Source organism: Pomacea canaliculata, linkage group LG2 (genome assembly GCF_003073045.1).
Source record: "Pomacea canaliculata isolate SZHN2017 linkage group LG2, ASM307304v1, whole genome shotgun sequence".
Lineage (NCBI taxonomy): Eukaryota > Metazoa > Mollusca > Gastropoda > Architaenioglossa > Ampullariidae > Pomacea > Pomacea canaliculata.
The window spans coordinates 36,455,303-36,479,462 of NC_037591.1; the positions used below are offsets into that span (position 1 = coordinate 36,455,303).

General features: G+C 41.4%; 1 protein-coding gene across 1 annotated transcript in view; it reads right to left on the bottom strand.

The window, feature by feature from the left end:
- Window positions 1-838: 838 nt before the first annotated feature.
- Window positions 839-24,160, bottom strand: part of LOC112557610 (sex peptide receptor-like) — a 29,671-nt gene continuing 6,349 nt past the window's right edge. Inside the window, 2 exon segments of the mRNA XM_025227582.1 lie at window positions 839-4,869; window positions 4,872-5,250. Coding sequence (XP_025083367.1) covers window positions 3,962-4,869; window positions 4,872-5,115 — 1,152 coding nt within the window. The 5' untranslated portion in view covers window positions 5,116-5,250 and the 3' untranslated portion in view covers window positions 839-3,961.

Below are 24,160 nucleotides of genomic sequence, written 5' to 3' on the forward strand. Positions count from 1 at the left end.
TTTACCAGGACGAAAAAATGACCTGGATCGATGAGTTCTGAAGATTTATTTTCAGATCCCAGCGGAAAGCGAACGCGGGGGGCGCGCGACGACACAGAGATGATTCTTCACGCACTGGCGACAGCATCAGGATTGAAAAAAAAAAAATGCAGCTGTCATGTAGTCATTATATTATGTCTGTGCTCGTCTAGATGGAGTGTCTTTATTTGTTCACATTTACTAAAAAAAAAAAAATGTTGTGCATTTGTAATGAAAATAAAGTTTTGCTGGAACCGTGATGTTCAAAAATGTGAGAGTGGCAAAACAATGCAAACACATGGCACGAGATTTTTTTTTTAAAGAATACAGAAGTTCATAGAAGGGAATGCAATTTCACCCAATCTTTGCTTTTGATGTTTACACTGCGCCTTAAGGCCACTGAAGTCGAAACTCATCCACCCGTAAATCCCCACAATTCTTTCAGTTAGCGCCTGATACTGTACCTTCTCCAGTGTTAATGAATATCAGAGAAAATACAAGCCGGTTCCATCTGTTGGCACTGCTTGTTTACTGGTAAAATAGCTCATTCGACAATTTTTGGTGGGAGAAAAAGAGGTTGCTGGAACTACTTTTATTACTGAGCAATCCTTACCCTTGACAAAAGCCTGTATTACATTGATACCCATGGAAGACCAGGCTTTGCTCAGAGAGTGTCGGTCTCCACAAATTAAGCTGGAATAAACATTTTCTCATACAATGGAAACTGAACACGTGACCAGTTCCCCTACAGGTAACCTTAATGGCGTAATGATGCGCATCTAACGAACGTTTACCTGTAGTGCGAGGAGTTCAAATGGAATTCACTTTGAACATTCATTTATTTCACTTATCATGTCGATAACATATCGTCTGTGAAAATGCAGCCAGCATCTGATTAACAGCAACGCCGTATGTGGCATCAATATGTTATCAATTCAAATCATCGACTCTTTCGTCCTTCCTAAAATACAACACTCAAACTTGTACACGAGTGTTAAGTAGAAATTATTTCAACTCCAAAGCATTTTATCGGGTAATATTTTTTACAATTTTATATTTTTTGTCACAGCCTCCAATATCACGTTTTTTCCTGTCAACAAAGTGCACACTGGAACGAAGTATTATGCCAACAAATGTCAGAATCTTCAAGTAGTTGCCCCACACGCCGTAAACAAATTCACTGATTATTTGTAGTAAAATATGACATGACACTGTTTTCTTCATAAAACCTTCATCCATTCCTTCCTTGACAAATTATTACAAAAATAAGCGAAAAACAGCATCAGCGCAATCTAGTTCTTGAACCAAACAACTATGATGGTATAGCATCCATCTGTCTGTCTTCGCATCTCGCGAAATGACGGTTTGCCGTCTGCTCTCCCAGGTCTGTGTTTCTTATCAAATGTCAGACAATCACCAAAAATTCATTCGCGACCCTTCAGTTAGTCTCAATCTTCTCTGTTCAATCGATCATTTGATGAGTCTGTGGACGATGACTGGTTCAAGACGACGATTAGCACGAGATGGAAGAGCTAGTGGCGGTGATGGTGGTGTCTGGGATCGGGTATCACATCGAACACAAAGTGATGTGGACGCAGACTCTACATGGTCAGACACTAGCTTTGGCTTTGTAAGCGCATTTTGGTGTAAACAATATTCACCACGGGTTCACCGAGGGCTGATAAAGTTTCATGAATGCGATGTGTCTGGAGTCCATTCTGAGCTCCCTTTGCGAACACGATCCCCCATCATGCACTGCTAATCACTGCTCATCGAACTTTTTTTTTTTCAGGAAAGAAGGTTTGACATAGCGGCAAAGACATTTCGCAGACATGTTTTTCTTTTTCATGGAAACATGCATAAAAGCTTTGCTTCTTGTCCAGCGGCACTTGAACTTTTTATTAGGATTGGCCAGCATACTAGGAATATTTTGGAAAGGTCTTACGGCGCAGACACATAACTATGAATATTACACATCTCGGGAGATGTCTCGAAACATCTCGAAGGATTTCCCATGTTCCATCAAGAAAAATGGACCAAATTTACGTCATCACTGAAACCAGTGCTCCAGTTTTGTCTGTAAGACAGAAAACAGTAGTCCGGTGGGAAACATCAGGTAATCTTGAGGCAGATGTGAAGATCTTTCCTTACACGAAGCAAGGACGTTGATGAATGTGTTGTACCACCCTAATTTATCACAGTAAGTCTGGATCTTTTTCTACACAGTTGTTTTTAGTTGAAACCCTCGTTAAACCCACCCAAAGACTTGATAACAGCTCAGTTCGGGCCCAGAGTTCACAGTTCCTGTTGTTTTCTTGACTAGAATGAGGAATATGCAAAAGCAGACGACACCTGATATCATCTTTGCAGCGGACGAGATCGTATCCTATTAAACTGGTTATCGCTGTTTCTGCTTGATGACATTAGAAAGGTTGGCATAGTTAAGCAACAAACCCAGTAAATACATTTAATTGAATATTTATCAACAGTTTTCAGGAGCCAAGATGGTGTCTAGACGTCAAGACATTTTCACATGCCGAGAGCTCAATGCTGACATCTAAGAAAAACAAAGGAGGAGAAGGTAGTATCTCGCTCCTTGACTTTTGAATGCGAAAATCCTCAAACACCACATTTTCCTTCATGCCAGGAGAGCTAAAGATATATATATATAATTGTTGCCATGCCATGTCCCCGCTTTGTGTGTCAAACCCTGAATATCTCGTCTCCGATCGACCCAACGCTACATCTGAGTCAGCGCGGACACCCTAGTGCCAGACCATTTCCGCGATTGGCGTGTCTGCCACTTCAGAGTTGTTGATGTGACACAATATCATTGACAGCAGTTGTTTCTCTTTTGTGATTGTTTTATGAGAGACTTCCACGTCCTTTGATCGCAATGGCCTCCGTCACGACCACCTTGGATCCGCGGTGGCGCGCATAGCAACCATGTTCACCGGGCAATTTGGACGTTGCTGTCGCTCACACAGGCAGGTCAGTAAGTTCCTACACTCTTGTCTTTTTTAACATCCTGGTAGGTTCGTAAAATTCTTAAAAGCTTTTTTAAAAGCGTTGACGTTTTATTCCACACATTTAAAACACAAAAATATTTTTGAAACGAGTTTAACGACTGATTGATGTTGCTCACATCTAACAAAATGGTTTCGTCTTGTCTCCTCACTGTTGACAAATATGTATTTTCTTTCATTTGCAGTAACACATGCTGTTTCTTTCTCTCGCTCACCCTCTCTTTCTAGTATGATCATGAGGGTGTGTTTTCTTGCTCTTGCGATTTTTTTTTTCACCATTTATGAGCAAGGAATATTTTAAGTTCGACTCTTCATTTTAATCACATGACTGTGTCTCTGATGAGATTAAAGACTTGTACTTCAAGGAATGTCAAAACATTTTAAAATTTAATAAGAATAAATATAGTATGAATATTAAAAATAAATTATTGAAAATTAAAAATTGAAATACTGTATTATAAAAGATATTTCTCAACACATTCACTCAACAGCCTTAAAGGTCCAGCGGGTGCAATGTTTTTTCTAATGACTGAGTAATGATTTTTTAAAATGATTTTCTAATTTCAAGCTTCTCACAATATGGGTGAATACATTCATTCCGATGGATATATACACGCCTACAGACATCGCCATGCATAGACAAGTTTGGTCGTGGGTGGGATTGGTGTTTTACGACGAGCAACGAGACAGATTTGGGGAAATAATATCTCGCACTAAGTTCAACTTATCCGAATGTTCCCCCTTTGCCTTTAAATCTGATACAAATATAGAAATTAGAATAAAAAGGAAATGTAAATGTTATATTCAGATTACAATAATTGAATTTTCTCAGTAAAAGGTTATGAATACATGTCTCCAAGCACGGTGGTTGATGTTCCGCCATCAGTTATCAAAGGAAAACAGACACTGAGCACCGTTCACTCCGCACCAGTAGTTCGCGTGGGCTGCTCGCGCAACGTCAACTTTTCTGATGTCATGGACTCGCTGACGGACTTGAGTTTGGCTCGTCGCCGGTAGTACATGTGGACGAACCGCGAGCGGAACTGATGACTCATGATGCAGTAGAGAACGAAGTTGATGGAGTTGTTGACCAGCGCGATGAAGTCCATGAGGTCTCCGAGAGGGTAGTACACGTTGTAGTAGAAGCCGGGGACTCTGGTGCTCAGGAGGATGAGAATCCCCTGTGGGAGCTCCGTGATGAGAAAGAGGATGATGACCACCAGCAGCATCCGGGTGGTCGTCGCCTGCTTCTTGTACTTGGAGGACTTGCTGCAGGAGGCCGTAGCCAGCCTCCTCCGCCGACTCTTGCCCTTGATGCTCATGTGGTACAGGAGTGAGCCACTGAAGACCAAGATGAGGAGGCAAGGAATGATCTTGGCGACGAGGGCGTAGGTGATGACGTTGGCCAGAGTAATGTCCTCCGTCTCGTTGGTGGCCAGCCGCAGGTCCTTGATCTTGTAGTAGGTTTGGTTGTTGATTGCTGTCCCGTCGGCCTGCAGTTCGTTGGTCATATAGTTTGGGATCATGATCAGAGAGGACAGGGCGTACACAAGGAAAGTGATCACCTTGGCCTGTTTGATCCTCCGCTCTTTGGCCAGCGGCCCGCGGGTGGTGGACTTGATCTGGACAAAGCGGAACGCCGCCAGGGACACCCCGATCCAGATGGAGATGGTGTGGGTGGTGGCCACCACGTTGATCATGACCAGCATGTACAAAAGCCACCCGTAGGAAAAGCGCTCAGGTGCATCTAACGGGACGGAGGGCGGGCAATAAAAGTTGATGGCGAAAGGGATGTAGGGAACCATGGTGAGGATGTCAGACACGCCAGCCACAGCAGCAGCACGTTGGTGGGAGTTCGCATGTCCCGCCGGACAAGGACAGTAATGTTGAAGATGTTGGTGAAGATGCCGAACACACACACCGTGACGCTGGCGTACCCGTGGACCCCCATGAACCACAGGTGGAACACCATCAGGGGTGAGTGGGTATTCAATGCCAGGTGGTCAGCACTGAGATTGTTCTCGTCAAACTCCATCTCCATCGTTCCTTTTTCGTCGGCTCCCTCGTTCATTTGCTTGTAAATTTCTGTCTTATTCTCTCAGGTTAAAGTGCGATGTAGTGGCTGGTGATGATAGTCAAAGTAATTGGTCCTCAGCAGTGGTCCTGTTCTCAGCATCTGAAATTCATCTCTTCGTCCCGTCTATATCTGGAACAAAAGAGAATAGTCGCAAAATTATTATTCACAAGATATATCATAGAGAAAGACAAGGTGTTGGTAGAGAGGATCATAAGGACATGATACCAGTCGTGAAGTATTTACTCTCATTATGTCGTGTCACTATTTGGACAAAGATTTTTTTTCTAATTCACATTACATAAGACCTTCACAGATGGCTTCCTCTGTTTCCTTCTTTCAGCACCCTCGCCCCAGCGTGAGAGTAAAAATCGTTGTTTTTTTTTTAATTGAAATACTTCAAAGTGAACAGATGTCAGACCTGTACTAATTTTCAAAGTGACTTTCTGTCCTCCTCAAGTAGTCGTCCAGACAGCTAGGAAGTGTTTGCATTTCGGGCTGAAACCAGATGTTCGCGTTTTAGTTTAGAAAGCAATGATTTCTGAGAGAGTAGCCATTTTTACTCCTGTCAATCACTGATACAGTACTTTGTCTTTCCATCTATCCTCTCAATCTATGTATTTATATATCATGTCATTTTATTTTTCTCGAAGCTTTTCACCACACACACGTGAACACGCAGGAAAGTCAATATGTTAAAAAATGTGGTTAAAGGTATTTTTTGAATGTTTCATCTTCAAGTAAGAAAGCCACATCAGAAAATCTAATATTAGATTATATTATTTTTTTATTTTTGAGAATGAAATCTTCAAATGACTGCATTTATGTCGTTAAAAGATCAAATTCCTCAAAATCAGAAAGAACAACATCATGGACATGGACCACAACGTACATTGGAAATTTTTATTTAAACATAGATATTTTTTTCCTGATACAAATCGTGTTGCCATCGATAAGACTAAGTTTTAAAATGTATCTTAGCATTGACAATGTTTTCTATTTTATCGACTAACTTTTTTCTTCAGCCATTACTAGACACATGTCATTTTATGTCCCGAATATAAGAATAAAACACTTCTAAGACACAAAACTATAAGTATAGAGCAATAAGCTCGTTGTTCTGTTAATGTTTCGACCCAGATATCAACGGTCTCTTGAAACGGTTCGATGAAAGGGTCGTTACAATGTGCGCGTTTTCTTGTTCTTTAAAGGTTTGCGCCCCTTGAAAATATTTTTGTTGTTTCAGTGTGAAGCAACGAGCGGTTAATATGGACGTCCACATTTTTCTCTCTCCACCTAGAAAAGAATCTTTTCAACCACAGCAATCTGACTTCGCCGCCGGCAATGGACGTATTGCCCTTTCCTACGATTTTTGAGGAAAGGAGGCTTGGCAACAGTCCACCATTTTGTCTACCCCCCAAAGCCCCTTGACCTCACCCCTTCCTCCGATGTTTCGTGACCTGTCGTCTGCATGTTTCTTTCTTCGCATCCCGTGTCTTCATTATCATCTTTTACTGTAACTCAGGACCAGCTACGTGGGACAGCTCCGTGTTCTTTATTCTGCTGAATATTTGATTCTTTTAAAACTCTCAGAGGGATTGAAGATTGAGGCTCGAGATAAATCGATGCGAGAGACTTCCTTTTCAGGTATCGCTTCTAAAAGCTCGACGAGACAGGAATAAAGGACAGATTCTCTTTCAGCAAGCAGGATGCTGCTGTCACACATTAATGAATTGGAACCAGCCTTGCCATTTATGGAAGCAGGACCTGGGATCTCTGATGGTTTACACTATTTACTTCTCACACGATACATCGCTTGTGTCCTCTCTCTCTCTGTTTCGTGTAGAAACCAGCGCGCGCGCACGTTCACACAGGTTTTATAGTTAAATAATCTATATTTGGCCGTTGGTGGGTTTTTTGCTAATAGAAACAAAAACATTTGTGGCACGGAAGAATCTAATCAACAGTGCAAACAGCAGACATTCAGTTGAATTTGAATTGTTTTCGAGTTTTAATGTGTTTTTTTAAGGTACAGGGAATGGGAAAAGGTTCTATTTTTCGTTTTTCTTCTATTTTTTTCGCTCATGCTATTATCATTCTGACAGTCTGCGTGTTAATGGATGGCTGAATGTATGGTCTGATGTCCTTCCGACACTTGATGATTTAGTATTTGAGTGCTAGGTGCACGGACATAGCGCTAACACTCATGTCAATGCAACTAATGTTCTGCAAATTAAATGACATAAACACTTCGCTGTATCGTATTCGCTGTGAATGGTCAATCTATTTGTTTATGCATCTAGTTTTTTGGCCTCTCTGTCCAATCTCATAAATATGAGCACAAAATGATGTCAAGATGTATGCACGTGTTTGTGCCTGTGTATGCATATGTGTGTAGCCAGAGATATAGTAATACAGTTGTGTTCTTTTCTTTTGCGGTATTAAGTTTACAGAACAGCAGTTGCTTTGCCGTGTGTTACGTTTCTGCAATTGTTTCATCTTTTTTCATCTTCAAAAATTTATGTTATCTTGCATCTTCTGCTCAACATGGTGACGAAAGCCTTGCAGGTCTCCTCCCATAATGCATCCTGCTCTCCCTCTCACCATGTCAGCAAAGATGGCGACTACTGATGGCAACTGCAGAACCGGAAATTACAAGTGTGGGCTTTACCGCCTGTTGCAGCGGGGCGCCACCAGTCATATCCTGTTGCTGGCGACCCTGCAGGCAGGACGGTACCAGCAGCACACGTTTGCGGTGGTTCGTCAGTTCCTTCGCTCCGTCAGCGCGAGCTCAACGACTGGACGGCACGTGAAGACCGTGGACGCTCTCATTCTGAGAAAAGAAGGAACAATGAGCTCATGTACCCTACAGGTGAAAGTAGGGTTCTCCAGCTGGTGCTAGAATGGCAAGAGGTTACAAACGCTTTCTCAGTTTTCTCAGAAGTCAAAGGTACTGCTTGAAAATTACAGACAGCAATCCACCCATACACGTCCATGGCATATCTCTCTTCCTGTCTGTCCGTCAGATTGCCGGTTTTCACTCTTGATGTTGTCTGTCATTGTTTCCTTTGCATCCTGTCTGTCTGCCTGTCTAGAAGCTTGCCTGTTCCTGTACCTCTACACACATTTCAATCTATTCATTTTCCCTCTGGGTGATTAACGTCCTCCTCCCTTCACCTGACAAAGCTCGATAGCGCTGTAACAACGGGCTGCCACATCAATTTGAAACCCCACGAAAGTGTTAACCACTCGTCGGTGTGTTGTTAATTAGAAGCTCACCTGTGCGTGCTTTGCTTGCCGCGCAACCATGTCCAGTCTACATCCGGGCTTTTGTCTCCTGTCGCGACTCGCCCTTGACTCCTGTCACGCCAGCACGCGGCAGATCAAAGATTTTGTAACCCATCCCACAGGTAATTGTTCTAGTAACTGAAACTTCCTCTCTTGATGCGTTATTTTTAAATAGCAGAACATTTAAAAAACGTGTGCGACGATTTTAACAAGATACATATGCCGAGGCAGGAGAGAAAATTCAATGGGCTCGGTTTGTAGACAATTTTTATTTACTAACTACAACCTTAATGAAATTTAATAAAGAAAGGTCAAGTGCACATCGCAATTAAAGGTCAAGCCTTCTTGGCTATTTTTTCGTTTACAACAATAAATTACTACTGTCTTCGTTCTGTCATTGCTTTATCAAGGTCTACGTAGGTGGAGATATTTTTAGTGACCAAACTGACAAAATATACTCCATATATGCCGACACATTTTGTAGAGCAACAAGAGGACTTGTCATCGCCTTTCAAAGCTTTCCTGATGAAGCTCCTAGTTCGCCAGACAAACTGGGTTTTTTTCATTAGGAACAAAAAAGATATAAAGGTAATGTTTTTCCTCGCCTAGGGTCAAACTGTCTAGGTCACGTCATGGGAAGGCGGGCCACAGCTCTCTCCTGTCACCTCCCGATGATTAATGAGGTACCCACTTCTGTTGAGTAGCAAGAGGGAGACTACTGGACACAAAGAAATACAATACAGCAAAATAACTTTATTAACAGGAAAGGGCATCTACAGATTTACAACCTACTACTAACGTTCAGCTGAAGACATAGTATAGGTTTATAGATGTATATGAATATATACATATACAACTACAGTAGGTACAATGACGAGACCACATTAGGTTGACACCAACATCACGACCAGTGAAGCTGGTCAATACATGATTAACACATCAACACTGTTTTCTCGGGAGACATCGTGGCACCAGGAAATGAAAGAACTTGTGGCGAGAATCCGAGGGAGGTGAGTGATGACTGAGCTGAAAGAGAAAGACTGACCTTTCCGTAGGAGGGACAGATGTTGCTGACCCAACTACAAATAATGTCAATGTTGGCTTCCTATTTTTAGTTAAATGTCAACGACAAAGTCTATTCGTAATTTATCCGTCGTACTGTAGTCTTGTTCATCCTCAAATCGAAGATCATTGTCTTTGTCTTTGAGACATTCAAGTCGAGGAAAGTTTCGCCACACCAATGTACAAAGTCACGGACAGCGCCGACATCAACATGGTCTTCATCAGCAATGCAATGTAATTAGAAAACTTATTAAACGGTTGTATATTAAAGGACGATAATATGACAAGCAATAGATATTTAAAGAGAGTTTGGTGTATAATTAATGGAAGACAAAGTCTGTATACCTTGCCAAGCAGCTCTGAGGTCGCCACTACTGAACTACAACTCAGCTGTGTCCTACCTTTCTATCGTTGGGCAAGCTGGGAAACATTTGATTTTAAACACGTCCTTACAAATGTTCTGATAATACCTTTTATAGAAACAAAATGCACGACACAATTTTAGAGATGTTTTACTGAAGTCAGAATTTCCTTCTCGGCATCACAATTTTTGAGCGCTTGTAGATGTAAATAGATAAGGAAAGAATTTGAAATAAGAAAAAAAGTGCTTTTTTAGTTTTAGAAACATGGAAACCAACCTAGCAAGAAGATGAAATGGTGTCAGATGGGAAGGGGTAACGTGACACGCACGTGATGACGTGAGAGCTAGATTCTGCGCGTGCGTGGGTGTGGGTCAATCAGTACAGTAATATATTCAGCAGACAAGTATAATTCAGGACTTCCTCCATCAAACAATCCTGCAAAACACATCTAGCGACAATACTGGATGCGTTTCTTCAAACACGGCCTCATACAGCCATCTGCTGAGACTCTTACGTAGAACTGCGCATGCGCACAGTATGTTAACTTCGGTTTTTTATACAAAGACTTTTAGCACAATTATTTTTAAAGGATCCCTCGAGAAACAACCCACGGACTAAACCGTGATCTGAGGAATAATGGAAGTAGATGCGGTGAGGTGTCTGCAATACTTTTAGCGATGACATGAAAAAAAGACTCCTGACGAAGGTGTGAGTTTGTGACTGGATTTGTCTAGTTCAGGATCTTTTTCATTGATTAAAATCTTAGATAGTTCAATTTCTTTAATTTCTCAATTATAGGCCTTCACTTAATGGTAAGATATACATATCTGGAATGTTTTACTATTTTTTCCGTTGGATTGAAGTGGTTGAAAAAGAACCACAAACTACTTTTCTGAACATTTAAACGGATTTTTCGCCGAGGTGCTTTCACTAATAATTAAATTACTTGCCAAGGGATGCTACAGTGAGAGGTGACCCACCTGAGGGACCATCCCGTTGTCGGAACCAGAGTTTTATGAGCTTAAAGCCGGAGGAAGCATTCGTATAGGCCATGGCATGCCGACGGCAACAGTAGAGAACCTGAGAACATAATATCCTTAAACATGGGTTGAAGTTAAACCCCAGTGTCACAGTTGAAGGCTTGCTCTAGCTTGTGTTCAGAAAATTCCCCTTGGTATCCAGCACATAGAAACGTATTTAGTCTGGACGATAAAAAACGACACAAGAAGTGGATTGGACATGTCTTCCACAGGTGCCAGAAGGCTATCGGTTGGCTTCCTTCTCTTTGGTGCTTTAAAATACGCAGTTTACATACAGACAAACAGAAAAACGGAGAGAAATTTCAAATCTATCTTTTTCATGATCACGAACAAGAAACCCCTTTTAACATTACTGACTTGTGCACTTTAACACAACGATGTAGAGAAATCGTCGAGGGCTTAAGAACAATCTTCTGTCTAGACTCTTTATCCCGTTGGCTGCCCAGTAATCGACAGATGCAAAATTTGTATTAGAGCGGAACCTTGCTTCCAAGTCTATCAAAGAGATCTTTCTGGACTTTGAACAGACTGGCCAGCAGACGGGCGAGGAGAGCGACAGATGAATCGTGGGGCTACAATAAGATGAACTTGCCGGACTTTTGTCCCGCACTTGGCATCAGAGATTTAATCAGGCTCCACTCCGGACCAGTCACCGTGATAACAATATCGACATCGTACATGAAGATGATAATGTACAGCCTAGAGAATATTACGAATGTGACAGATGCCACAAGGAGAACAATATCACACACGAAAACTCAAAGTAGCTTTATTCCAGAAAGTTCGGTCTCCACCCGCTTTGTGAAGACGACGACAGCGACATTAACGATGCGTGCGGTAACTTCATCAGAGATTTTCAACACCTTCACGGCAAAAACAAACACAATTTCCGGACAACAACAAAAACTAATTTAGATGGCTATTTAAGGCGTGTTAATACCACATTGCATGTCACACGTTCACGACATGCATGCAATCGTCAACGACGATGAAAGCTTCCAGTGATTGCAGTACATACTTAACTCGGCCTTAAAATGCCCGGATGTCGCAGTGCATTAATTCGGTTCACAATTTTTTTTTGTCGCATCGAACAAGAGATAACATGAAAATTCCAGCAATTTGCAGTCACGAACATTCAGAACTTTTGGGTGGAGGATTATATTAGGGTCTGTCATTGTCGGCCTTCCCGTGAGTCTTCTCTCAATCAAGTTATCATATGTCCGCCCACAAGCCACATACTTTATAACAGGTTGGGAGAGCCAACCAGAGTTTTATTCACGACCACAGGTCACAGCAGTAACAGGTTACCAGTGCAGCACAAATCTGCTGTTCTTTAAATAATTATTAATTTACCGAGTGATGAATATGTGAGCACATGTAAAGTTGATGAAAGGATTTTAGGTAGAATTTCTATCTAGTTTTGAAATCAAATGTAATGAGTTTTGCTATTATTTCTCGCTTTTTTATTTTCTATCGGCACGTATGTATGAATGGCAGCACAAGAGCTCAGTCGTTAAAGATAGAAATTACCAGAAAGCAAACCGATGGATTGAGTACTGCAAATATCTGTACAGCTTCCAGATGAAGACCGACGCCAACATCCTCCAAAACAACCAGATTAGAGACAGTGAACCTACAGACCTACCTACCTTAAGGAAAGAGGTCGAAAGAGCTGTACACAGTCTAGAGTAAGAAGGAAAAGTCCCTGACTGTCCTGTGGCATCATACCCCTCAAAAAAAAAAAAAAAAAAAAAAAAAAAAAGAGAAAACAGCAAACAGTCCCAGAAGTACAGAACCATAAGCCTCGTCAGCCACCCAAGCAAAGTCGTGCTGAAAGAAACTGCTAGCGTGTGAGAGAGAGAGAGAGAAAAAAAAAGAAAGATGATGACTATTCTAAATGATTCTCCATTCGTATGCTTTGCCCGTGTGTATGAATGCGCGCGCACGCGTGTGTATGATTGCCAACATACCAATTTGTTACTAGCAGATTTCTATCAGTGGAAATATACTGGAGAAGCTAATAAGAAGCTTAGAGAAGATTGGTCAGCACATCTCCCGTGCATGGACCTCGAGCACTGCTCACTACAAACCCCGGTGCAGAGTAAAGCCGCAATTTGCAGCGCGGACAGCGGGTGGAGCGATTTAATTGACCTCCTTGCCGACGTTGACTAATAAATCTCGGGTGACGGCACATGCTCCATGTTGTTCATAGAGATTATATTACAGCCATGCATCAGTCTGATTGGCTGGAGAGAGTATTGTGTCTCTGTTTTTGATTCTATTGACCTTTTATGTAAAAAATACTTTCCCTACTCGGGAAGAGCTTTTACGAGGGTCTTGACTCCCAAACACCTGAAGCCTCTCTAGATATACATATCATGGTCTGGGTTTGTTATTATGGAATGAAGACCAGCGCTGACGAGAGTAAAGTCATGGTCAAAACCAATTGTAACAACAAAGCAAAGTTAGAGGAGCACAGATCGAAGAGGTGGACAGCTTGGAGTATTTGGGAACCACCCTTTCCAAAGACAACAACAGCATTCAGACCTGTACACCAAGATCACAACAGCGACAGCGGCAATGCCTATGGTATACAAGATCTGGTGCAACAACCACATCAGGTGTGGAACCAAGTATAGCAGAGTGTACAAGTTCCCTTTAGTTCCAACCAAACTAGTGATTTCTGCTTGCCGAGAGGAAAAGCCAGACATTCTAGAGATTATGTGTGCGCACAACAGCTTTTTTTCAGTCTTGTCGTTGCAAAATGACAAACGTTTATGTCAACCTTCGTATTCATGTAAGCCTTGAATTACACAGTTAATTCATGACATATAAAAAATAATTACGAATGTAGCTCTGTGATTCAAGGACAACCGGAAATGATTCAAGCAATCTATTCCCTCACAAAAGCTGGTGCACCAAGTGATTTAATGGTGTTCGTGAGTGTGCCTGCATGTCTCAACTTGTTAACGCGGGTGTGCATGCACGGACACGACACCAACACTGTATTTATGTGATGTTTGAAACTCCATCTCGCAGGCGACTTGTGTGGAACGAAAAAATCTTCATCCAACATACGGGTTCTTCTATTTCCAAGAATAGTCAAAATGGCTGCAGACGTACAAAAGCGTAAAAGTGCACCCAGCAAGGGTGTATCGATCTCCATCATCAACGGCTACCCCCGATCGCCCTCCCAATCAAGCCCACGTCAGCGGCGTGACACAGGGACAGATACAAGATCGACAAAGCAAGAAATCACAGAACAGATTTGAAGAGCAGAAGAAGCCAGGAGGAGGCCATCCTTTGTTCTGGTCTCTCAACATCCACCCTTCAGGCAGACTTGAGCACACAAATGGGGATTGTCTAGAACTTAAGGCCATTCTAAATGAAAGTACATTTGACCAAGTTTAGAATTCAAAAAAATACCTTACCAAAAAATAATACTGAAAAAAATTTGGTTAAGAACGGTCTCAACGCCAAGAGCTTTTGCGCCTCCTTGAGATTTCTACTTGAGGCTTAAGAGGCAGCGAATGATGGATTACTGCTGCTAAAATCCATTTTCTGGAATCATCATGTATTTCCTTTCCTGTGTAATTCTTTCTTTTATTTTCTCGTTTTCTCTTTTTTTCTTTTTTTTCAGTTCATTTCATTGTCTTTATTTTTTTTAAAGTCCTTTATCACTCCGTTTTCTGAACTCTGCTCTCCCTGTCCACACGACCTATAAAATAACACTCATGGAGATGTTAGCGTGACTTCTGTTTAAACAAACAAAGCATCAAGGTGGTCATTACCATTACCCTGTGCGTGCATTTCTGCAAACTTGCAGGAATCATAGATAAATGCTCAGTTATCTGGATAAACATTCCCTTCACCTGGCTCACCATGGATCTTTGGTGTATTTAGCTCTGTGGTTATTCCCAGGAAAAAACAAAAATAACAAAATAATTTCGAGTGTGTATGTGCGTGCAGTTTATGGATGAAGACTGATGATAGTTGTTATGGGCAGGTAATCATCTCCGTTACTCTGAAAGCACCCACTCGCCCAGCTTGTACAGATAACCAAACATAACTGCTTTTTTCTGTATATTTTACTTGGCATTTTTTACGAGAAGGGTGTTGACTTTTATTTTTGTTATTGAAACATTTATATAGTTCAGTCAGAAAAGTAAAAAAAAATTGATTTGGACGCCGGAAATTTTATTATCTGAGCTCCAAATATATTTCCGCACGCACAGAAGGAGGAGGAGGAATAGAGAATGAAAAGTAACATCGCTAAGAGCAGAGACTGATGGAGGAAAGGGCAACGAGGATTATTCCTCCTGTCTGTACAGTAAACGTGTTTGCACGTTCCTCGGGGGCAGAGGAAAGGGACACAACCTGCAGGCCCACGATGCAATCTGAAAAAAATGCGGTAAGGGTTATTCTATTATCAGGGCATGTTCAGCTGTCATCCAAGCCATGTCTAATGGAACCTCCCACGGAAACGGAACTAAATGGGTCATAATATTTGTGGTCCTTCTCTTCGCTTGGCGTGCCAAGCTGGGAAAAGGAAATAAAAGAAAACTGAGGTAACGCCGGGAAACATTGTACGATGTTTTCATCATTTTTCTATATAGTGAACATGGGGAGTACTTGTCATGGACAGGTGACACGGTACATTGGTTTTTGTGCCAAAGATGTGTGTGTGTGTGGGTGAGTCAGCACATCTTGCTGGGAAATATCAGATTACACGTGTAAAACGAGAATGCTCAAAATAGCGAGCGCTACCTTATTTTTTTAACAAAGTTTAGAATGTTGTAGGATATAACCGGCCCTATAATATATCACATTCCGAACCCGGAAAGGTTTGTAATGCCAACTGAGCCACAAAATTCTCCAGATCGAATTACCTTTGAAGGCGAAAACCATATTTTTTTAGAAAGGTGTCCTGAATATTTGTGCTTGAACTTTTGTGTTGGCTGATTATTTGTAAACGTCTGTTTTGGTATTTATTACTTATTCTCTACAAAAGGTTTAAAAAATATTAAAGCCGTATCTTTAAATAGTAAAATCTTAAAAATTACCTCGAATCTTTGAATCGAGGCTGGAGCAGAAAATTTAAAAAATTGACTGACCCGATAGTCGAAATATTCATATGTTGAGACGAGGATGTCAGCGGATCTTGTGTGTGTGTGCGGAGTTGAGTATGTGTGGATTATGGAGTATGTGGAATGGAGTATAGAGTATGTGTGTGGAGTATACATATACATCTTTACCTCTATTATTACACACATTCTGGGATCAACAACAACCAGATACAAACTACCCGACAGGAAGTAAAGAAGCCCTGGTTCAAAGAATTAGGCAAATCCTCAAACTGGTTTTAAAAAATTCTTCTTCCAGAACACAAAAGTCGGAATGCTTTCGAAATGTTTTGGCACACGTAGAAATGACAATGAAGATGACCAACTTTATTTATCCCAGTGAGTAATTCTGTTCGAGAAATATGAGAGGAGATAAATGTTCAGCTTTCCTTCATAAAAATGCTGCTCAGATCAGTTGCCGTTATTTGGCGGACATTTTGTGGACCACGTACAATAATTCTTGGCTTTAAAATGTGGCAGCATGTTATCAGCCAAACAATACAGTGCACGAGAGATTGCAGGACAAAATTACATGTTCTGTTGACACGAAAAGCTTTTTCGTCGAGCTTCATGGGAAGATGAGCTGCCTTCACCCGGAGGTCAGTTGCTGATTGGCTCTTTGCATCCCAATCATTTTGATATAGTCTAATTGCTGGTTCGGGGTTAAACACCAATTCCCCCCCACACACACACCTTCCTTGATTCCTAATCATTGATGTAGTTTACGAAACTAAGGAATGGCTGGGTTCTTCACCGTGATAAATAATCAGTAATTAACTTAATATAGAGGTATAGTAATACGGAAACATTATACATCATTCTCACATCTAATCACTAAACTTGGTCAGGAGAGTTAGAATAGATACAAGACATGAAAGTATCGATAACACCATCGAGGAACAGGTCTGTCAACAGGTGTTATATCAGAAAGAGGTATGCCGGAGCCCAGATCCGAACCCACAACCCTTGATTACCACAGTCGTGATGAGACACGCCTTAGTGTGAACATTACAACAATATATAAGTTAATAGCGAGGATAGAGTGTGGTTATGGTACCAATCTGAAAAGAGACACAAACTTTACATCAACACAACAGATTTCTCAATCTGAAAGAAATGGTGAAAAAGGAGTTTGTACAAATGACTGTGTAGATGTAGAAGAAAGCTCTTTAATTTCTCTCCTGCCGCATATTATACACTTTTTCGTCATCAAAATCATTAATATGCAAATCCTCTATCTGGAGAGGACGTACTCAAAATAACCATTACTGACTGATTCTCAAAGTAAAATTGTCACAACCTAGATGCGAATTGCAAATAAAAAATTATTTAAATAGCATCATTTTACCATAGAAAATTCTCCATGTATCAAGAAATAGCTGCGGATTTTTGTCACGAAGAAAGACTTGTTTAAAATTAGTAAAATCAACTACCGATTTCTTATTTCAAGCTTTCCGTTCGCCAAAAGGCTGGATTGAAACAAATAGAATGTGGACTGATAATGGGCAAATTCTTATTTTCAAATTTCAAAATGTTACTTAAACAAGGAACATCCTTTAAATTATCTTTCTTATATTTCTGAAACCATTTCAAACTAATTATCGACTGAAAATTCTGTTTGTATTTATAAAAAAAACTTTTCTATCACACAATATAAATTAAACAAAAATAAATAATTTTTAGACTTTTGATGACAAAATTGCATGGCATCTCATGGAGAAATGACTGAAAAGAGGAACTATGTGAATTTGTCGAGTCGACTTTCAAGGTTTCTAACTGTTCTTAATTATTGCAAAATCAGTAATTAGGTTTAGCGTGTAATGTAGGCGAACCTTTATTTGCAAAACTTGCCTGTCTAGAAAATGTCATTTACGATGAAAGATCCTTTTAAGGATCTGTCCAAACAGAAATTTAGCACAGACGGAATGGCGCCGAAGCTCAAAAATATTTCCAAAGTCTCCTCAATTATGCATGTTTTAACAAGCCATTTTAGGTTCGCTTAATCTGTGCTTCTGTTTTTAACAACTTTGCAGATGCTCTTTTAGCTACAGTGAGGCAAGGATGTGAATTTGCCGTCAGGAAAGGGATGAAGGTAGTGGAGAGCTGGACTGAAGAACAATGCCTTACCATAGAGGAGGGAATAACGGGTTGACAGTAAAAAGGCTTTCCAAGGTCTAAAGACCATCATCTCGACCTGTCATCGAAGGAGCAGTAACACAGAAACCACTGCTGTACTCAACCGATGGACTGATTATTTTAAGGCTTGCACGTCCAGCTGAAGACAGATGCTAACATTCTTCAAAGCGATAAGACTAGACACAGCAAACCTGCAGACCTACTAATCCCAATCCTTCTTCAGCCACCTTTAACCTTCCTCGGTAAATCTCTCGGTTGGAGGGAATGTTTGCAAAATAATTGTCAAAGCTCATACCTGCATCTTTTAAAGCTAGCTCCGTAAACCTCTCTACTCCGTAGCATCAACCATGTTCCGCGAGTTAGGTTGTGTCACAGAAACACCGCCCTCATGGCCTTTGACCTTTGACTCTTCTTCGCGTTGAATTTTATCCAGCTGACATGCCAAACTTTAAAAAAAAAAAACTAAAAAATTTGAATTTCTAAGTGAAACGTTTAACGAGGTTTTTTTTCTGTACAGCCAACGACCTTCCTCTGAAAAGCTAAGCAGGAGAGACTTCTGTACACGACTATGCAAATACTTTGCAAAGTCACTCTGGGTATCGCATTGCCGGAGGAAAAAATTACGGACGTGGCTGAAAGTACCTGACATACGACCGGGTAAGGAACGTGGGCGATAGACGGGCTGCGATTTACTGTCGCCTGACATCCACCAGAACCAGCATGAATACCGACACCGGCCAGCCAACGTGCTGGTCGAGAAAAAGATATCGACTTGGTTTGGGACAGGAAATGCCGTGAGCGCCAAGCCTCCAGTCAACTTTCCACCCAAATCCCCATGGCAGCAATCACATGGCCCGGCTTTTTTTTTTTTTTTTTTTGCATCTTTTAGCTATTTTGTCGTGATGTGGAAGTCTGTTACTCCCACGATTACCACCCTCAGGTTGAAGGCGTCATTCGGAAAGCTGTGGGAGTTGAAGGAGAAGGCAGTGGACGAGACACAATCCGCGTCGGCCATTGCTGGGGAGGACAAGTCGCGGTTAATACCGACACGCGGTCTGCATTGTCGCCCTTGTAGCATGCTGCGCGCACACTACTTACGTCATCACCGGACAAAACGCTTCGCCGGTGTCGTCGGGTACTCGTCGATTTATAATTATAATAATAACGAGAAGAAGAATGTAATTATGTAGCGCACTTCCACCACACGGAGGCGAGATCAATGCACTTAGCACGATGTGAAGGGAGGTTAGTAGTTGTGTTGTATGACACAGAAGGTATTGTAGTCAGGCAATCATGCAAACAGACATGAGCAGTAAATATATGTATTTTTTTTATTTATTATATTTTAATATTATTTTATTTCTTAATTAACGGGTTGGGTTTTCTAAGAAACTGCTGCTCTCTTCCAAAATAAAATTATAAAAATTACGATATTTTGTCTGATCTTTCATTTATTTTCTGAGAAAATCTAAACACCAAACTGTCTACTGAGCAGCTCAATGTATTTCAAAGTTCAGTAAACAAAGTTAAATACATGAAAATAAATAAACCCAAAAGTCTTCTAAGTTTTGTCAGCAGCTGACTTCACTGTCAACATTTTTATTCCGCATTGTTTTTAGCAAGAAATGCAGTAAACATTTTTTTATTCATTTTATTGTTTCCTAGTTTTTGGTCTTAAAGTTTTTGTTGTTTCACTTCATCTTACCTACGGGTCGACCTAAAATAAATCTCTTTAAAGGAAAAGAGGTCTGTATTGAATCAGCTACAAAAATATTATCTTGAGAAGTCTTTTTGTAGCTAACCCAAAACATACTCAAAGGTTAATAATATAACCCTGCTTATTTCGGATCCGCTGCTAAAGTTGATAAAATGTTGCCCAAGAGCTATCTACAAAGCATAACACATACCAGGGATAGCTAAACATCGTGGTTCATCTTGATCCACACACAAGCAACTATTTTCTTTCCAGGTCCACGAGTATTCATACACATATCATACATCATATTTATGAGTCATCGACACAACCTTTAGCACACCACTCGCAGTGTATTATGCAGAAATGAAGGCTGGAAGAGTGTAATGAGAAACATTTCCATGAGCGTTAAAAAAGAGCGAAACATATTTATTTATACCCAGTCGTCTGCAACCAAGCTCTGCCGGTGATAACACCGCCCCTCCCTTCTCCATTAAACGATCGCCAGAGTCTGGAACAGCTGCAGGACGTGGCCAGCGGCCATGCACGCTGGTGCCATTGACAGATTCGCTGTGATTCCAGTCATAAATGATGGATCCCTGCAATAGGTCGGTCAGGTAAACTTCTTCATTCTCTGGCCTGCTGGGTGTAAACACTGTGGTGCTGCATGGGATGCCTGTCATCAGATTTAAGTCCATTAACCCGTGTGTTGCTCCATCGATTTGGCAACCGAAACCTTTGGAGTTCGTTTCTGAGTTCAGTCCGTGCTTTGGCAGCGTTACATCACACATCAGGCTTAATAACTTGAGGACAAAACAGCACCGTTCGATGAAAGCCAATCGATTTCTACTTTAAAACAATTAGCATCGGAGTACACAGATGTTAGCATGGTCAAAAGTATTATTGTCCTGGTTTTGATCCATCTTACTTCTTCTAGGGGAATTCGTAAATAGAAATTATCGTAAATAGAAGCAGTAATAAGAAACTTGAGTCGGAATTGTTTATATATATATAAAGACAGTATAATCATTTACTTGACATCTAATTGCCTGTCAAACACTTTACATCGAGTAAAGATTCAAGTTCCTTCTTCACTGGATTCTGGAAGCTGGTAAGGACGTCTTGCCCGCAAGGAAACCTATAAAGTCTACATACAGACCCTAGGCAACAAATCATGAAAGCCATTAAAACGAATAAAATAATTTTACTGATACCAAACTTTTTTTTTTAAACATTAATTAAAACTGGTAGCTGAGAAGTTGTTGAATATATGTCTAACGAGCTACAGCCGAGCATTAGTCACTGAAGCGACAAATGTTCAGATAAGGGACCCAAGGGGATGCAGATGTCGAGACCACTCTGACACAGAGATGAATGAAGTGTCGCCATCAAGACGGGGGCTTCAATACGGACCCCGCCATCGCGTAAGAGATCCCGATGAGTTGCACCAGCATCCATGTCCGCATGGAATAATCGTTGGATCAAACGGAAACCATTGCGCGCCGCCAAAGGAGAAGCATCTCGCTTAACCTTTCCTGACCCCGCCCGCGGTATTAGCGCATGGACTTTTCTAAAAATGTTTGCGGTCAACGATTGGCTGATTGCCCGTGATGCGTGAAAGTGTGATGTGGTGTGATGTGTCACACTTTATCTTTTATGCTGTTTCGGTATAACTTGTGCTATCTGGTGATGCGGGGTTTCCTGAGGGATCGGTAAAGCATTGCCCTCGTCGTCACCTACTCCTCTGAAATGTTTGATGTTAGGGTTCATGTGTGTGTCATCATTGCCTGGTCTTAGGGTTTTTGGGTGTGTTACCCATTGCCTGACCCTTTGGACTATTTAAAATTATTTGTATAAGATATAGGGATGGATGAATCTCTTTCTTTTAATGTCCCCCTGATCTTTGTCTCTTGTGTCTGTCTCGGATCACCGAAGTGGTCTTTGTCGTGGTAAGGAATGAAGCTCACACTAATGAAGATGGCGAAGACGATGACCAAGAGTTGTCACCAATTCAGGTCGTTCTCCTAAAGCTACATTTTTTTTTCAGGGGTAACGACAAGCAGTCGGGTGTCGCCGTCCGTCCCAAGTCTTCTCCCGCTCCACCGACAGAAAGTACACCCATCACCACTTCCGTCGGATAATGATCCAGACTGACCATATTCTTGCCCTGAGTAAACAACACGCAACCAAAGGAACGGGCATCGATCCCACAGCTGCAGGACCCAAGGATGGAGTGTGGCAAGAGAAGGGGCTCTTTCAAAATTTGATTGGGGTGAGGCTACAACAGGCTCTCTCTCCTCTCCTTCTCTTCTGTCTCTGTGTATTGAGCAGACGACATCCAACCGCAGATTGCTCAAAGCTCTTTGAGGACGGGAGGAAGGGGGTTAGTTGTGGGAGGAAAGAAACTGGGGAGGAGAGAGCTGGGGGATAAGATGCACGTGAGTGTCTGCTGCATCGCCCAATGTGTGTGTCACCGAACTAAGCCCGTGCTTAAAGGAAGAAAGAAGATAATTTAACTTTGGATGGCTCGGCCAAGAAATTGGGTTACTGGACATTTCTGCTTCGGGAATTTCAAAAACAACATTTCGAGGCCTTATCGGAGCACTGGAGTGTCAAAAAATGCGTTCAGAATTACCAGAAACAAACTCTGTGTAATTATTAAGGTTATAGGCCAGGGGCTAGGGGCAAGGCTTTGTCTCGTGATACTACCTGGATGGCGAACTAGAATATTAGTCATAATACGTATCATGTCTTTTAGCTGATTGCTTGGTGTTAGTCATCTTGCTACCACCTAGAGCCGTGTGGTGTACCCAACTCCATAATAAATAAGTAATTGTACGTGTTTGTGTATGTGTATGTAAATATATGTGTGTATTCCATCCAGAATATTCTTTCTAATTATACTTTTATCGGGCCGTTGGGTGGCGCCTGTCCATCCAAATTAAACAACTGCAAACAGGCACGGCAATACATGAATCCCTACTTCAACATGGAAGGTCAAAGGTAACTCAACAAATCGGGCCGCACTCCCCTTACCACATGCCGTGCCCTAGCTACAGTAAACCACTCACAGTTCACTGCCACTGAGACCCTTCGCTTTTAAAACTCTTTGATATTATTTGTCTACTAGAAAGTGTGGCGAACCTGTTAAAAATAGAATGGCATTTCAAACAACTCTTATTTTAATCCGATAGCTATGTAGGAGGGAAACCTATTTGGTTCTGTATTAATGCAGACAGAAGTTCCTCCCACGTGTTGTCCACGGGGACTTCACTCACGAGAACATTAAGAGTCAGAGGCTCACAGGAACCGACTGCTTGTTGCATGAAACCCCTTCTCAGACTATATTTTGGTTGTGGTGTGGGGATGGAGATACTTTGCTGAGGTGTTGAATCACATGCTTGCCACACTTGCTGATGAACAGAAATTCCCTGGCGCTCACCTTTTGCTGGTATTTTGTGAACTCGAATGGTATTCCAAAGTCTGACCACCAAAACGACTAGACACCTGTATTGTGTGTAAGAAAAAAAAAAAACATACTGGCCTGAAATCCTTGTCTAGACTACGTAACTCATTGGTAACTGCTGTATCTATTTTTGTGCCTGTCATTCTAGTGATAGAGGCTGTATACAATTTTTTTACGGAATTTTCCTCGATTTTTTTTTTAGCATTAGTTGACTGCCTAGTGACAGTTAATTTTGTTTTGTAATGTACATCTGGGCTGTACTTATTTACACAAATCTTCTGCGCGTTTAGCATATTTTGTTCCAAACACTTAAATAACAAAAACATTGTAGTTATTAGGTTCAGATTCTAGTAGTAGTCTCCTACTCACCATCCACACATACAATCAAACATGCAGATAAACACACAGTAAAACACTCGCACGCGCAAAAAAGACGGTGAGTTTTATACTTCTGGAAGAGTTGAAATATTTCCTAACATTTCCATATCTCAGAGGATGTCCTACATTAAAGGGAATTTACAAGCAATGCCAGCATCCTCAGACAACAATTCTCAACATCGCTCCACATCTCAACTCTAGCTTCAAAGACAAGTCACGCTCGATCGCAGGTTCTTTGAAACCAACGTGAGCCGCACGTGCCATGCAAAAGGAACAGATTGGTGAGCGTGGTATTCACTAGGAAGGAATATTTTATGACTGGGGTACAGCAGCAGGGCCGGAGGATTAGATTGAACCATGTCAGACAAGTGCCGACCGCATGTCGCAGATAACAATTTTAGGGACCTGCTGCTGCTTTAACATCTTCTTAATCCCACTTTTCCCACTTCTAATGTATCTCGCATAGCCCATGTTTAAATTGCCCACTGGGACCA